This window comes from Pongo pygmaeus, chromosome 11 (assembly GCF_028885625.2).
Source record: "Pongo pygmaeus isolate AG05252 chromosome 11, NHGRI_mPonPyg2-v2.0_pri, whole genome shotgun sequence".
NCBI classification, from domain to species: Eukaryota; Metazoa; Chordata; class Mammalia; order Primates; family Hominidae; genus Pongo; species Pongo pygmaeus.
Genome location: NC_072384.2, coordinates 141,133,453 through 141,149,355, shown reverse-complemented (window position 1 = coordinate 141,149,355; position 15,903 = coordinate 141,133,453). Strand labels below are relative to the sequence as shown.

The 15,903-nt window shown below is 52.8% G+C and overlaps 1 protein-coding gene across 16 annotated transcripts in view; it reads left to right on the top strand.

Annotated features, from left to right (window-relative positions):
• The window catches only part of ANKMY1 (ankyrin repeat and MYND domain containing 1), a 106,229-nt gene that overhangs the window by 61,452 nt on the left and 28,874 nt on the right, over window positions 1-15,903 (top strand). For 7 of the 16 annotated variants that reach the window (XM_054479264.2, XM_054479252.2, XM_054479256.2 and 4 more), the window contains 3 exons: window positions 540-671; window positions 7,732-7,845; window positions 8,174-8,339. In XM_054479264.2, the coding sequence (XP_054335239.1) occupies window positions 540-671; window positions 7,732-7,845; window positions 8,174-8,339 (412 nt within the window). Of the gene's footprint in view, window positions 1-539; window positions 672-7,731; window positions 7,846-8,173; window positions 8,340-10,490; window positions 13,090-15,903 lie in introns of those variants that run through there. The other 9 variants (XM_054479270.2, XM_054479267.2, XM_054479263.2 and 6 more) reach the window with 3 other exon arrangements.

Sequence of the window (15,903 nt, the reverse complement as noted above, 5' to 3'; positions counted from 1 at the left end):
TGTTTGGCCACGGCTGTCCTTCCTGGGTGGAATCTGAGCTGGTGGCTGGGTACACAGTAGGGAGAAGGGAGGTGTGCCTCCTTCTGCGTCTGGCCGAGTGGTCACAGTGACACTGGTGCCCCGGTGCAGAGGCAGACAGCCTGGGCACCAGGCAAATGTGCTCCTAACCCTGTGCTGGGACTGGTCCCTGGGCTTGGCTCTGTCTGGGGCTGAAGGGCAAGGTGGGAGCTGGGAACCAAGCTGGAGAATCCCCATTTTGTCAGGGGACAGAGAAAGTGCTGGAACTGGCCCACCTGAGTGGAGTTCTAGCTCCTCCCTAACAGACCAGCCATGGGACCCCTCCCTGCCCAGCATCATCCTCTGTGGGACAGGCCAGCAGCGGGACCCACTGTGGGTAGGATCCATGGGAAGGGCCAGCGGTGGCCTCTGTGAAGCCCCTGCTTTCAGGGGTTAGTTCTAGAGTGGCCCAGCCCTGGGGCCTTCCCCTCTGTCAGGGGAAGTGACATGGTGGCCACTGACGAGACTGTCTGTATGTTCAGGTTGTGAAGGAGCTCCTGACCCAGGGAGCTGACCCCAACCTGCCGCTGACCAAAGGCTTGGGCAGTGCCCTGTGTGTTGCCTGTGACCTGACCTATGAGCACCAGAGGAGCATGGACAGCAAGCTGGCCCTGGTGAGGGGCAGGAGGCTGGGGTGGCCCTGGTGAGGGGGTTTGAGGGTGGGGTGGCCCTGAGTGAGGGGTGTGAGGGCTGGGTGGCCCTGGTGAGGGGGGAGGGGAGTGGGTGGCCCTGGGTGAGGGGTATAAGGGCTGGGTGGCCCTGGTGAGGGGGGAGGGGAGTGGGTGGCCCTGGGTGAGGGGTATAAGGGCTGGGTGGCCCTGGGTGGTAGGGGTGTGAGGGCTGGGTAGCCCTGGTGAGGGGGGCAGGAAGTTGGGGTGGCCCTGGGTGGGGGGAGGGAGGAGTATGAGGTGGGCTGGCCCTGAGCATGGGGAATGTGGGGTCTGGGGGTGGGGTCCTCATGGACTTCTCTGCCTGGCTGTCATTCGTGGCGGGCGGTGGGTCATTTGTTCTGTGTTCTCCAAGCCTTGGTGGTCTAAATAGTGGAGAAAGGACAAAATATTGTCTGCTTTTAGTATTTTACAGGCCTTAAAAAATATGAAGTGGCAAATCCACTCAGCAGACCAGACAAAAAAGTTCCCTGAAGTTTGTCTCAGTGAAAACAGGATTCAGGATAGACACAGGCCTCACCTTGGTCCAGCTGCACAATTCTGGCTTTCTCAGTCGTCCACGCAGCTGCTGCGCGGGGGTTTGGGGCATTGTCTCCTGGCCACAGGGAGCGGCTTTGTTAGGTGGAAGCTCACACTCAGGAAATCCTGCCTGTGCTGGAGACACCTTCTGTCCTGAGCCCTAGGCACGTCCCTGGAGTGTCCCTCCCATGTAGCTCTGGAAAACTCTCAGTAGCTTCGGCTCAGGCAGGGCCTCCCTCTGTGCCCTGCTGCCTGCTCCCCTCCGCCCATGCCAGCCCTTCCTGTGCCTGCTGTGGGCACCACCCACGACCTTGCTTTCCTCAATCCATCTTGGTACACACTTTGGTTCTTACCTGTCTGAGGGAGAAAAAGGGGGAAGGAGGAGGGGGGCGAGACTCAGGCGTCTGGAAGGTTGTTTGATGTCACAAAAGGGTAGCTTTACTTAAAAGAACTGAGACTTACCTTGAGATGCTGTTTCCAGATCTGATTTTAAAGCTTGTCCTTCTTCCTAACACCCTGTTCTGTCTGGATAGACTAAGTGAGGATGCAGAAGTCAGTTTTCCGTAGGCGGCAGAGGATGGAATGAAACAGTGTGTGTGGATAGTCGGCACCATTTCTGGACCTGGGGGCTGGGAGGGGCCCCCTAATGTTGTTTCGGAGCTTCATGGGGCCCAGGATTGATGACCAGTCTCTTGTTCATCTAAGTCTGAGTAAATAGAGAAAGGACACGAGACTGGAGAGGCAGCTCAGGGGGCAGCGTTGTTGTGTGTGCACGCTGAATGTGCCTTGAACATACAGAATAGCGCTTCGTCCGGGGTTGGGGGCTCCCAGCGCCTCATCTGGGGTTAGGGGGCTTCCCAGCGACTTGTTCAGGGTTGGGGGCTCCCCAGCGCCTCATCCAGGGTTAGGGGGCTCCCCAGCATCTTGTCCGGGGTTAGGAGGCTCCCCAGCGCCTCGTCCGGGGTTAGGGGGCTCCCCACCATCTTGTCCGGGGTTAGGAGGCTCCCCAGTGCCTTGTCCAGGGTTGGGGGCTCCCCAGTGCCTCATCCGGGGTTAGGGAACCTGGTAGTGCTGCCAACCCTAACCATGCTGTCTGCTTCCACTAGATATTTAGGAAGAGGAAGGGCTCCTTTTTTTAAACCTCCCTTAAATGGTCTCGTCTCTGACTGTTGTGCGCTGTGAGCTGACTCCTGGTCCTTTGCCGTGATCCTGGCCCTGACACCTGCCTGGCTTTCTGGGGCATCCAGGTGACCCCTACACAACACGTATATTCTCACCCCAGACCTGAAATCAGCTGACTGGGCTTCGACTTCTTTATTTCATTACTGTTTGTTTATTTACTAATTTTAATTCTTTTCAGACTCACAGAAAGGTTGAAAGCAGTACAAGGACACCCTGAGCCCTCACCTAGACTCACCACTTCTGAGTACCTGACCGTGCCCCCGACTCTGGCCCTGTCTGTCTCTGTCTCCCCTGCCGTCCCCCTCAGCCAATGGACACATTTCTCTTCAAGAGCCCGCTTTCAGTTCTTCTGGGAACTTGCCTGGAAGTGGGATGGCTGGGTCCTATGGTATAATCATTCTATGTTTAATTTTTTTTTTTTGAGTCGGAGTCTCACTCTGTTGCCCAGGCTGGAGTGCAGAGGTGTGATCTCAGCTCATTGCAACCTCTGCCTCTCAGGTTCAAGCAATCTTCCTGCCTCACCCTCCTGAGTAGCTGGGATTACACGTGTGTGCCACCACACCCGGCTGATTTTTATATTTTTAGTAGAGACGGGATTTCACCATGTTGGTGAGGCTGGTCTTGAACTCCTGACCTCAGGTGATCTGCCCGCCTCGGCCTCCCAAAGTGCTGGGATTACAGGCCTGAGCCACCGTGCCCGGCCATATGTTTAATGTTTTGAAGAACCTCCATACTGTTTCCACGGCAGCTGCACTGTTTCATGTTCTCTGCAACAGTGCATAGAGTTCCAGTCACTCCAGACTATCACCAAGACTTGTTATTTTCTGTCTTTTTGATAGTAGCCATCCTAATGGATGCGAGATGGTATTTTATTGTGTGTGTGTGTGTGTGTGTGTGTGTGTGTGTGTCTGTGTGTTTTTTAACAGAGTCTCACTCTGTCACCCAGGCAGGAGTGCAGTCATGTGATCTCTGCTCACTGCAACCTCCACCTCCCGGGTTCAAGTGATTCTTGTTGGGATTACAGGCGCCCACCACCACACCCAGCCAATTTTTGTATCTTTAGTAGAGCTGGGGTTTTGCCATGTTGGCAAGGCTGGCCTTGAACTCCTGGCCTCAAGCGATCCACCTGTCTTGGCCTCCCAAAGTGCTGGGATCACAGGCGTGAGTCACCGCACCTGGCCTTCTCATTGTGGCTTTGATTTGTATTTCCCTAATGATTAGTGATGTTGAACATCTTTTCATATGCTTATTGGCCATTTATATATCTTATTTGGAGAAATGTCTATTCAACTCCTTTGGCAATTTTTGAATCTTTTTTTTTATTATTATTGAGTTTTAGGACATTTCTATCTATTCTAGATGTTAATCCCTTATCGGATATGTAATTTACAAATATTTTGATCTACAAAAGTTTTTAATTTTCATGCCTTTGGTGTCATAGCCAAGAAACGTCATGAAGCTTCTTCCTGTGTTTTCTTCTAAGAGTTTTATAGTTTCAGCTAGGAACTTTCACGAATACTTTTCCATAGCCTCCTGGAGAATCTGGTGCTTTTCTCTATGATGCTTTCATGGGATCTGAGTCCACGGAGTCCCTGAAACCCTAGGGGTGCCCTGGCTTGGGGGTATACGTAAACGATGGTGCTGCAGGACCCTTCTGCTAGAGGCCTGGGCTGCCTGGGTCCTGGCGAAGCCTCCATCTCCCACCACGTCTTGCTGTTCAGGCTGTGGCAGAACCTTGTCTCAGGGGCTCTTCCTCTGGACGCTCCTGTGGCTGCTGCAGCAGACCATAGCCTGGGCGGCTGAAGCCACAGAAGTGAGCTGGCTCTGGTCCTGGAGGGTGGAGGCCGCGATCGAGGTGTTGCAGGGTTGCGACCCTGGTGCAGAGCTTGCTGTGGCTTCTGGGGGCTTGGTGGCCACCTCTGCCCTCCTCAGCTCATGGTGTTCTGCCTGCATGCGTGTCTGTGTCTGCAGCCAAACGTCCCTTCTTAAAAGACAATGGTCATATTGGACCAGGCACCACCCTAAGGACCTCATGTTACTTTGATCATCTTCAATAACCCTATGTCCAAATAAAGTCACGTTCACAGATCCCGGGGGTTAGGACTTCAGCTTACCTTTTTAGGGGACCCAAGTGAACCCACCGCACACAGCTTCGGCGTTTACAGTCCTCTTCTCCTTTCTCCTTGGCTGCTGTTCTTGGCCTCGGCCCGTGGTGAGCACATGGGATGCACAGGCCTGAGGTGGAGCTCGTTCAGGGTCTGGGGTCACCAGGCCTCCTGAATATTCTCATACTAAACTTTCTAAAGATTGTCCCAGAAATGAATGCGTGAAGCTCAAACCTTGACCCCGGGTCCCGCTGACTCCCTGGGCCCCGCCATTTGGATGGCTGCAGCACCAGGCATGGGTTCCACATTTGTCTTTGAACGGCCAAGGAAGGGGCTGCCAGAACATGGGTTAGCAGTGTCTGGAGAAAAGCCACTGCAGAAAGGAGCTTTCATCAGCCAGAGGAACTTCAGAAATTCCCTCCCTCACTGTGGCTTTTCTGTGACCTCCAGGGGGACAAAATCCTGTTCTCACGAACATTTCTAGCTCCTCTCACTGAGCAGGCTCTGCTTAGATATGGGGCCCCAAATTTCCCTAATTTGAGAGCAGAGCAAGTCCCACTGAAGGATCCATGTTCAAGCCCACTGATCATGAGAAACTCCTCAGAGACACACGCTGGGCTGGTCAGCCTCAGGCTGCCCCTTCCTCTTATCGGAAAGGTCCCAGCCTTCCCTCCTGGTGCTGTTCAGCAGGGTTTGTGGTCTCAGAGGCAGAGCCCCCTGGGCAGGGCTGGTTTCTAGAGTGTGCTGATGCCACTGGGGTCTAAAGAGGTGTGGAGGACAGGGCCACTGGAGAGGCAGGCTCCGGGGATGGAGGGGCCAGCTTATCCAGCTGCAGCCGAGGGCATGCCTGGGGAGCCTCAGCAGGGGGACGGGGTCATTGGGCCGTGGAGGTGGGGCAGGGTGCCTGGGGGTGTGGGGCGGAGGCAATGATGTCGTAGTTCAGATGCGGGGGCTTGGGAGCTGAGGATCTGGAGGATAGGGTTGGCGAGTGAATGGTTTAGCACAGGGACAGCAAAGTGTATCTCAGTTCTCACCGTGGATGAGGTGGTCACTCCGGGCAGCCAGGGCCAAGGGTGGGAAGATACTCCTGGTGAGCGACAGGCAGGTCAGCAGATGGGGAGGGGCTGTGGTGGGGGAGGAAGGGGTGAGGACATGGGACCTGGGGTGAGAAAGCCTCAGGCCAAAGCACACACTGCACACCCTGCTGGGGCTGGCTGTCCCCAGTGACTCCCGGGGTTGGGGTCAGTGTGGAAGGGTCTGTGGAGATGTGGGAGCTGTGGGGATGCAGAGGTTCCCAGGAAGGATGTTTGGGCAGAGGCTTCTGCTGGGATGTTGGGCCAGAGGGGAGAAGGTGCCCAGCAGGGTGAGACTAAGAGGTGAATCCCAGGTGCTGCTGAGTAGCCAGTCCTGGGAGCCCGGGGGTGGGGTGGGGTAGGTGGCTGCATCACTGCCCTGGCAGAGCTGTCCAGAGAAGCCGTCCCGGTGCCAGGACTGAGTGAGGCCTGGGTGCCCTACATAGACAAGACTTGGGGGGTGGGGGTGGGGGTGGGCTGGCAAGTCCCCCAGCAACATTGGGCAGGGAAGGGTCGATCTGTCGTCCACCCAGCTGTCCATCACCACGCACCTGTGGCAGCCTGTTCCCAGCCCTCGCTCACCAACCATCTTCCCACCTTTTCCTGAAAAAGATTTGATGAGGTGGTGGGGCCTTGGAGGGATGTCCAGCAGGGAACCGACTCATGGGACTTTTGGCAAGTTGTCATGGCTTCAGCAGGAAGGAGAGTCAAGAAGATGGGGGTCTCATGGGTGGATCTGTGTGGCTCCATCCTCGGGAGCAGTGGAAAACAGCTTCCTCCTCTGCCTGGTGTAGGCCTTGCCTGGCCTCACTTGGCCTTGAGGAATCTGTGTATAAACTCCACCTATGCCCCCACGTGCCAGGGAGTCAGCCATTCAGGCCAGGCCGGCCACTGGTGTTGGTGGCATTGGCCACTCCACCGTCCTGCACTGTGCCTGGTGCCATGCCCAAGGCATTGTGCTCATGTGTTGCTGAGAATGCAGGGCTCCTGTGTTTGTGTGGAATGTGTGTTACACATGTCACAGAGTGTGAGGATCTCACCGGGGGAGTCATGTATCCCCAAATTATGGCCCTGCTTGCACTTGGCTAGCAAGGCACCCACACAGACAGCAGTGAGCCTTCCACAGATGATGGCCTGGTTTTCCTCCATTCACACAGGCTGCCCTGAGCCTGCCAGGCCCCCCTGATAGAACTTGCCTCCTCCCATGTCAGGAGGGGCAGCATCTTTAGATGATATTTGCTTTGGATGGGATTGTTGTACCTATTGAGCCAGAGACCATTGCTGTGGTATGTTTGCCACAAGTCAGGCACACATGCACACAGATGCATGCATTCACACATTTGTCAGGCATACTTGCACTCACAAACACACATGCGTGCCCTTATGCATGCACACACACTGGCCCCCACTCACGCACAGACACACATGCATGCACACACACACACACTGTGCACCTACATGCATGCAGGCACACTCACACCTACCCACCTATGAACATGCATGCACATATCCACACATGCTCACCCACTAGCCCCACACATGCACACACACACACACACACATCCACACACCCACATACATGCAGGCACACTCACACCCACCCACCCATGAATACACATACACCCACCCATGAACACATACACATACCCATGCATGCACACACACTGGCCCCCTGCCCCAAACACATCTACATACAAGCATACGCGTGCACTCGCTGTCTTGTTGAGCAACATGCCCCATGGCGTGTTGGGATCTGATGAAGAACAAGAGCTGCCTGGTGTCTGCCTTCATGTCACTGACAGCCTGAGGGGAGCAGGACTGTAATGGACGTCACAGACTCTGTTGATTCTATCGTGCTGGGAGTTGGGTGCCAGGGAGGGCTCCCCGAGGCGTGGCCTAGCCTTGACTTCGCTGTGACATCATTAGGGCGAGGCTCAGCCCCAACTGCTTGTCCATGAGGTCAGCCGCGTCTCCCTTTCCCCGTTTGTTTCATGGGCATTCCCACACACCTGCAAGGGTGGCCTCGGTGGGGACTGCAGGTGACCATGGCCCTTCTCAGGCGGTGCTTCCGCTGCTCCCAGTAGCTGGGGTGTCCTTGCGTGTTTGACCTGGTTCTGTTCTCCACAGATTGACCGACTCATCAGTCACGGGGCCGACATCCTGAAGCCCGTGATACTCAGGCAGGGGGAAAAGGAGGCAGTGGGCACAGCCGTGGACTATGGCTACTTCAGATTCTTCCAGGTAGGTGGTAAGCCTCCTGTGAGGAAGGAGGGGGAGTGTGGGTCACGTGCAGGGCCCCCGACTGGGGCATTAGCTTCTCTGGGGCAAAACTGGGCTCAAGGTTCCTAGCGCCTCCCCCAGAGCAGCCCCTTGGCTGCAGAGGTGAACCCCCCAAAGTGCTGAGCTCATGCCAGGTGCAGCTGTGTGTGCTCCCAGCTTTGTGTGTCTGTCTGGGTTCGTCCTCAGTTATACATCACGAAAGCTGAGAGGGGCCCTCGAATACCGAGAGTCACCCCAGCAGTGAGGGGCGGGCCCGGGACCCTGTGGTGACCCTGGTGCCGTGCTGCAGGACCGGAGGATTGCCCACTGCCCCTTCCACACGCTGACGCCGGCAGAGCGCGAGACGTTCCTGGCGCGGAGGCGGCTCCTGGAGTACATGGGCTTGCAGCTACGGCAGGCTGTCTTTGCCAAGGAGAGCCAGTGGGACCCCACGTGGCTGTACCTGTGCAAGAGAGGTGAGCAGTGGGCCTTGCTCTGCTCTGCTCCACAGGGCGGGGTTCCGGCCTCGTGCCTGGGGCTGTGATCCCTGGAGATCTGGACCCCCTGGGGCTCTGGAGGGGCCTTCCTGGGGCCGGGCTTGTTGGCTTGGCCCCCTTGCGTCCCATCCTCCAAGGAGCTCGTGCAGGCAGGAGAGACTGAGAAGAGGGGTCTGGACTGGGGAGATGTCCCTGGGAAGAGGAGTTGGTGGCCTAGGGCCAGGGCCCAGGTCAGAGGGGCCCCATGCCCAGGAGAGAACTAGGCACCGCTGCGGGAGCCCTGTCAGGAGTGCCAGTCCATCCGGCACAGAGAATGTGGGCCCGAGGCCTGGGGTGGTGCTCCCCTGCATGGTCACACCCCTACAGGGTTCATCCTGCACACCCCCACGTCCCCAGCTCCCCACATGCACCCACTCTACAAATGCACCATCCACCTACTGACATCTACTCCCCCATGTACCTACACCCACGTACCCACCCCCACCCACTGAGTCACCCCCACATACCCACCCCCCACCCACCTGGTCACCCCCACCCCGACATACTCACTCCCCACCCCCACATCCCCACCCCCTACTCACCCCCACCCCCACGTACCCCCTCATGTTCCCACCCTCACATTTACCTGCTCTTGTCTACCTCGCACACACAGACCCACTTACACATCCACACACACTGATACCCACACCCATCCTCTCCTCACATAAAAACCTGCCACGTGTTAACATGTATGTGCACACACACACAGGAACCTGCTGATCCCACCCCCATACCGAGTCCTCAGCATGCAGTAGCCCCCTACAGCCCCACACAGTCCCCCACTGAGCAACACCCCAGGTGCCTTCCCAGCACACAGTGCTCCGCCCCACACACTTCCACATGCTGTTAGTCCATTTGCGTTGCTGTAAAGGAACAGCTGAGACTGGGTAATTAGAAAAGAGGTTTAACAGGCTTGGGGTTCTGCAGGCTGCACAGGAAGTGGGGTTCCAGCATCTGCTTCTGGAGAGACCTCAGGGAGCTTCCACTCCCAGTGGAGGGCGAAGGGGAGCCTGTCCATCACATGGCAAGAGAGAGAGGGAGAGAGAGAAGGCGGGGGTGTCCCAGGCTCTTCTAAACTCCCAGGTCTCATGTGAACTAACTGAGTCCCCAAGGGGATGGCACTAAGCTACTCATGAGGGATCCATCCCCACGATCTAGTCACCTCCTACCACGTCCCACCTCCCACAGGGGGGCCCACAGTTCAACATGAGATTTGGAGGGGACACACATCCAAACCACATCGCATGCTTATGTCCCCACAAATATTTACCAGCCACATGCCCACCCACACACTTGCATATTCCTCAGGACATACACCCTGAAATCCCTCAGCTCCACCCCCACAGCTGTCTGCACACCTACCCACACACATGCCTGTCCCCACCCACACAGCACACTGCTTCCCCACATCCCACCCAACCATGATCCGCATACATCTCCACACACATACGGACACCCCACACCCACCTCCCAAACTCACTTATGTGCCATCACACATGTGCCCACCCATGCATAAACCCCCCACCCCACCCCCAACACCTGCCCCATCCAACCCCAGCCCTCACCAGCTCATCCACTGCCACCCATGCCTTACACATGCACACAGCCACAAGCCACTCCCATATGTCCCCCCCCAACACACACATACTCACCTCCCCTTGACACCAACATAAACTCCCCCCACCTGACTCACCCACCAGCACACATGGATGCACCTTTGCTGAGGCTACTTCCTGGCCGGGGTTCCTGCAAGGTGAGGCCTCCATTTGTGTAGAGCCCCACTTGGGGGATACAGGCTCTGCCTTGGGCAGGACACCCCTGAGGATACTGGGGTTCTAATCAGGCTTGTACTGGTCCATGAGCGGAGGACCAGGCAGGGAGAGGCAAGTTGAGAAGACCCATGTCTACTGCCTCCTCCTTTCCATCAGAGATTAGGTCCTAAAACGGAGGTGTCACTTACAGAGAAGTATCCCATTTTCCCGACCCCCAGCTCCACAGCCTTGGCTCAGTGATTTTGCCCAGGGGAGAGACACACCCTAAAACAGTGAGCTTCACACCTCATCACAAAGAAACCGATTTCATTTTTAACAGAGCAAAGACAGTTTCAAGCCTAATGTTGAGAGGCATTTGGAAGGAGATTGGTAAATTCACTGGAGTAACAGACTAAACAATAGAATGGCTAATTCCTAGAGAAAACTAAGAAAAGAGAGAGACAGGAGAAGCCTTCCTGTGGTCCAAACAAGTCTCACACACCCCAAGGACTGATCTAAAGAGGACACAGCATATAAAGAAACATTTATTCAATAAAATATTTTAAAATTCAGTAAGAACAGAGAATGTCTGTGGTATTAAAGATCTACCTTCCTTTTCACTCTCCCAGCTCAGGGAGGCAGAAACTCTATTCCAGACTGGTACAGCCAAGAACACAGTAGAAGAGGGCATGGATATCAGTAATTCTCATCCTGCCCCCAGCTACCTGTTGCTGAGGCAAAGTTCCTGTTGCTCCAGACTGAGTGTGCCTCCAAGATGGCCAGGAGGTGGCGGCTCCATTCTTATGCTCAGCTTCCAAGATGGCCAGGAAGTGGTGAACTCAGAATTACTGGAGGTGATGATGGGCAATATCAAGAAGATTGGTAAACTCACTGGAAATATAGGTGAAACTATAATCTGCCAGCAATTATATACCATGGTTTGTATTAACTGTAAATTATGCCAGAGAAAAATGAGGAAAGATAGCTGGAAGAGCCCTCCTGTGGTCAGAATCATTCTTCAATACTGACCTTGGTAACTATCCCTTCAATGAGCTCTGATCTAATTCTAACTGGATCAATCTAGGAATCCATTTATACCCCAGGGCACTGTTGCAAATTATGAACAATCAGCCAGCAATTATCAGAACTAAACAGGAGCGTATGGTCATGGAAGGAGACAGTCAAAGAGATCCTTGTCCAAACCACTGTCACCTTAGGGTCACTATGAACAAACCCAAGGCTGCCTTCCATGAGAAGAAACATCAGAAGCTTTATACTGCAGGGAAGAAATGGATTTCACACAATTAACCCAGCTGGTCATTAACCAAATAAGCAAACAGATAGTAATATCTAGCCCCGAGGGAGAAGAATGAAGGAAAATGAACAGGTCCTCAGAGAAAAGTGGGAGACCAACAAGAGAGAAAAAAAGAATGATGAGAAATGAAGAGATCATCAGGGGAAAGTGGACACCATCAAGCACACACACACACACACATATATGTATATATTTGTATATATACATATATACATATATATATTTGTAAATATATATGTATATATTTAGAGTACCAGAAGCAGAGTTGAGAGAGAAAGGAGCAAGAAAAATATTTGGAGAAATGATAGATAAAAACTTTCTAAACATATTTAAAAATAATTTATCTAGGAAGCTTAATGGAGTTTCAAGTAGGATAAAACAGAGATTTGTAAAACAGACACATCAGAGTTAAAATACTGAAAGTCAAAGACAAGGAGAAAACATTGAAAGCAGCAAGAGAAAAATAACTGAAAACTTACAAGGGAATCCCAGTAAGATTCACAGCTAGCCGGCATCTCATCAGAAGAAATTGGTTGGAGTGTGGTCAAGATGGCTGACAAGCGTTTCATGCCCAGTTCCTCCACTCAGCAGAATCACAGCAGTGTATAGACAGTCACACTCAAAGTACATGATCCAAGAGAGAATGCTGGAACTCAACAGAGAAGTGAGGGAACACCAAAAGTGGGGAAGGAGGAGGAGAGGCAGCCTCTCTGGCTGGGTTCGGCTGGGCATCAGGAGTGAATTCCCAATACAGGGAAGAGGAGAGTAGGTGTAGGGACCAGCCCTACAGGGTCTGTGGGTTTTTCTCTCCGTGTGTGGAGACAAGAGATCGTAGAAATAAAGACGCAAGACAAAGAGATAAAAGACAGCTGGGCCCGGGGTACCACTACCACCAAGACGCAGAGACTGGTAGTGTCCCCGAATGCCAGGCTGCGCTGTTATTTATTGGACACAGGACAAGGGGGCAGGGTAAGGAGTGTGAGCCGTCTCCAATGATAGGTAAGGCCACGTGGGTTACGTGTCCACTGGACAGGAGGCCCTTCCCTGTTTGGCAGCCGAGGTGGAGAGAGAGAGGGAGGAGAGACAGCTTACGCTATTATTTCTGCATTTCAGAGACTTTTAATACTTTCACTAATTCTGCTACTGCTATCTAGAAGGCAGAGCCAGGTGTACAGGATGGAACATGAAAGCGGACCAGGAGCGTGACCACTGAAGCACAGCATCACAGGGAGACAGTTAGGCCTCCGGATAACTGTGGGCGGGCCTGACTGATGTCAGGCCCTCCACAAGAGGTGGTGGAGTAGAGTCTTCTCTAAACTCCTCCAGGGAAAGGGAGACTCCCTTTACCTTTCCTGGTCTGTTGAGTAGCAGGTACTTTTCCTTGGCACTGACACTACCACTAGACCACGGTCCACTTGGTAACGGGCGTCTTCCCAGACGCTGGCATTCCTGCTAGACCAAGAAGGCCTCTGGTGGCCCTGTCCGGGCATAACGGAAGGCTCACGCTCTTGTCTTCTGGTCACTTCTCACCATGTCCCCTCAGCTCCTATCTCTGTATGGCCTGGTTTTTTCTAGGTTATGATTATAGAGTGAGGATTATTACAATATTGGAATAAAGAGTAATTACTACAGAGTAATGATTAATAATATTTATATATAATCATATCTATGATCTATATCTAGTATAACTCTTGTTATTTTATATATTTTATTATACTGGAACAGCTCGTGCCCTCGGTCTCTTGCGTCGGCACCTGGGTGGCTTGCCATCCACAAGTAGGAGATTTCTAGTGGCCCACTTCCTCACCATGGAATCATGCAATCCTGGCAAGACAACCTCTTGACCCTCCCAACCCTTGAAGCGAATATAGGAAGCTTCCAGGAGACTGTGGGATGGAAGAGCTCCAGGAAGGAAGGTTGCACTGGGTTCCACACCCTTTCTGAGACCTAAGTGGCCTCAGCAAGTCACCATTTTCAAAACTAGCCTCTGGAAAACTACATGCTGTCCTGGGACCCAGTGGCCCTGGGACTGTGGAGTATTATGGAAACTCAAGCTGTCACTGCTGGGACAGGGGAGCAAGCCAGGTATGCTCCCACAGTAGGGGCTAGGAAGTGAGCAAGGCCTGGGTGGAAGTGGCTGGGGCTGGGAAGTGAGCACTGCTGTGATCTGAGACAGGGATGTAAGTGGGGCTTGAGTTGCTTCTGGGACTTGGTTGTGAGCTGGGCATAGGCTGATGCAGTCAGGGTGGCAGGGGTGAGACCCAGTGATGCTGGAGCATGAAGGAGACATGGATTTTCCACCACTGGCCCAGGCTGTGGCCACCAAAGTTGGCCCCACCCTCTCCAGTAGCAGAGCCTCAGTGTGGATGCTACCATCTCTCGCCTGAGCACTCCACCTGCCTGAAGGTCGCTCCACGCCCACCCACCACAGCTTGTGCCTACTTTCACCAGTGGGGGGCCTGAGCGCAAGCCCACCCAGCCTGGCTTCAAGACAGAGCACTCCTCCTGGGAGCCTGAGGTTGGACCTAAACTCTCTGCTGCTACCACCTCAGCTGGCACCTACCTGCCAGCACCACTTGCAGGTCTGGAGACTGATCCACCCAACTCATCACAGCCACCAACATCAGTACACACTGTTTGGGACCCAGAGAATTTTCATGCCATTGGTATTGCCATTGCACATGCCATGCCAGCTCAGCTGCCCAGGGATCCAAGAACTTGCCTGCCCACCTACTCCATTGCAGCCACTGCTGGCATTCTAAACAAACCACTTGGAGCCCTAAGAATTGACCTGCCAGTAGTTGCCAACACAAGTGCCAGTGTACACCACTCTGGGGCACAAAGATAGGCATGCCTACCCCACCCTTGCCACCTCTGGGGCCTGAAGATTGGCCTACCTGGCATCCCAGGCCCTAGCACACAACCTTGCCACAGCCTCCACTGATAAACACACCCTAACCCACCAAGAAAATCACAGATACTACCAGTGCTTTGGCTACAGATACTAGCCAAAGAAACCACACAGAGACTACACTACTGCACACGCTGAGAAGCAAAGCCAAAGTACCCTACCCAACCAACACCATAAATACATCTTCAGGCAAGTCGTCTCCTATAAAAATAAAAATAGGAAAAAGCAACTGTTAGAGAGGGCATACAGATATCAACATAAGGACACAGGAAACATGAAAAAGCAAGGAAATATGACACCTTCGAAGGAATATCATAATTATCCAGCAATAGGTCTTAACCAAAAAGAATTTTTTTTTTTTTTGAGATGGAGTCTCACTCTGTCACCCAGGCTGGAATACAGTGGCACAATCTCAGCTCACTGTAACCTCTGCCTCCTGGGTTCAAACGATTCTCCTGCCTTAGCCTCCTGAGTAGCTGGGATTACAGGCATGCGCCACCATGCCCGGCTAATTTTTTTTGTATTTTTAGTAGGGATGGGGTTTCACCATATTGGTCAGGCTGGTCTCGTACTCCTGACCTGATAATCCACCCACCGCAGCCTCCCAAAGTGTTGGGATTACAGGTGTGAGCCACCACGCCCGGTCACCAAAAATAAATTTTTGAGATCTCAGATAAAGAATTTGAAATACTGATTTTTAGGCCAGGTGCGGTGGCTCACACCTGTAATCCCAACATTGGGAGGCCGAGGCAGGCAGATCACTTGAGGTCAGGAGTTCCAGACCAGCCTGGCCAATGTGGTGAAACCTTGTCTCTACTAAAGTACAAAAATGAGCTGGGTGTGGTGGTGCATGCTTGTAATCTCAGCCACTCGCAAGGCTGAGGCAGGAGAATTGCTTGAACCTGGGAGGAGGAGGTTGCAGTGAGCTGAGATCGTGCCACTGCACTCCAGTCTGGGCAAGAGTGAGACTCTTGTCTCAAATTAAAAAAAAAAAAATCAAAATAATTGATTTTAAATAGAAGAGAATACTGAACAAACAATACAAATAAATTAGAAAAACAATTCAGGATATGAATGAGAAATTTATCAGAGACATTTTAAAAAATAACCAAACAGAAATTCTGGAACTGAAGAATTCATGGAAGGAAATACAAAATACATTTGAAAGCATCAACAATAGACTAGATGAGACAGAGGAAATCTCAAAACTTGAAGACAGGTCTTTTGAAATAATCCAGTCAGACAAAGATAAAGAAAAAAGAATAAAAACAAATAAGCAAAGGCTTCATGATATTTACGACAACATAAAGCAACTAAATTTGCAAATTATTGGTATCCTTAAGGGCAAAGAAACAAAGGATTAGAAAATACATTAATGAATTAGGGCCAGGTGTGGTGGCTTACGCCTATAATACCAGTGCATTGGGAGGCCAAGTGGGAAGATTGTTTGAGGCCAGGAATTTGGGACCACCCTGGGCAACATAGCAAGACCCTATCTCTACAAAAAAGAAAAAAATTAGCTGGGTG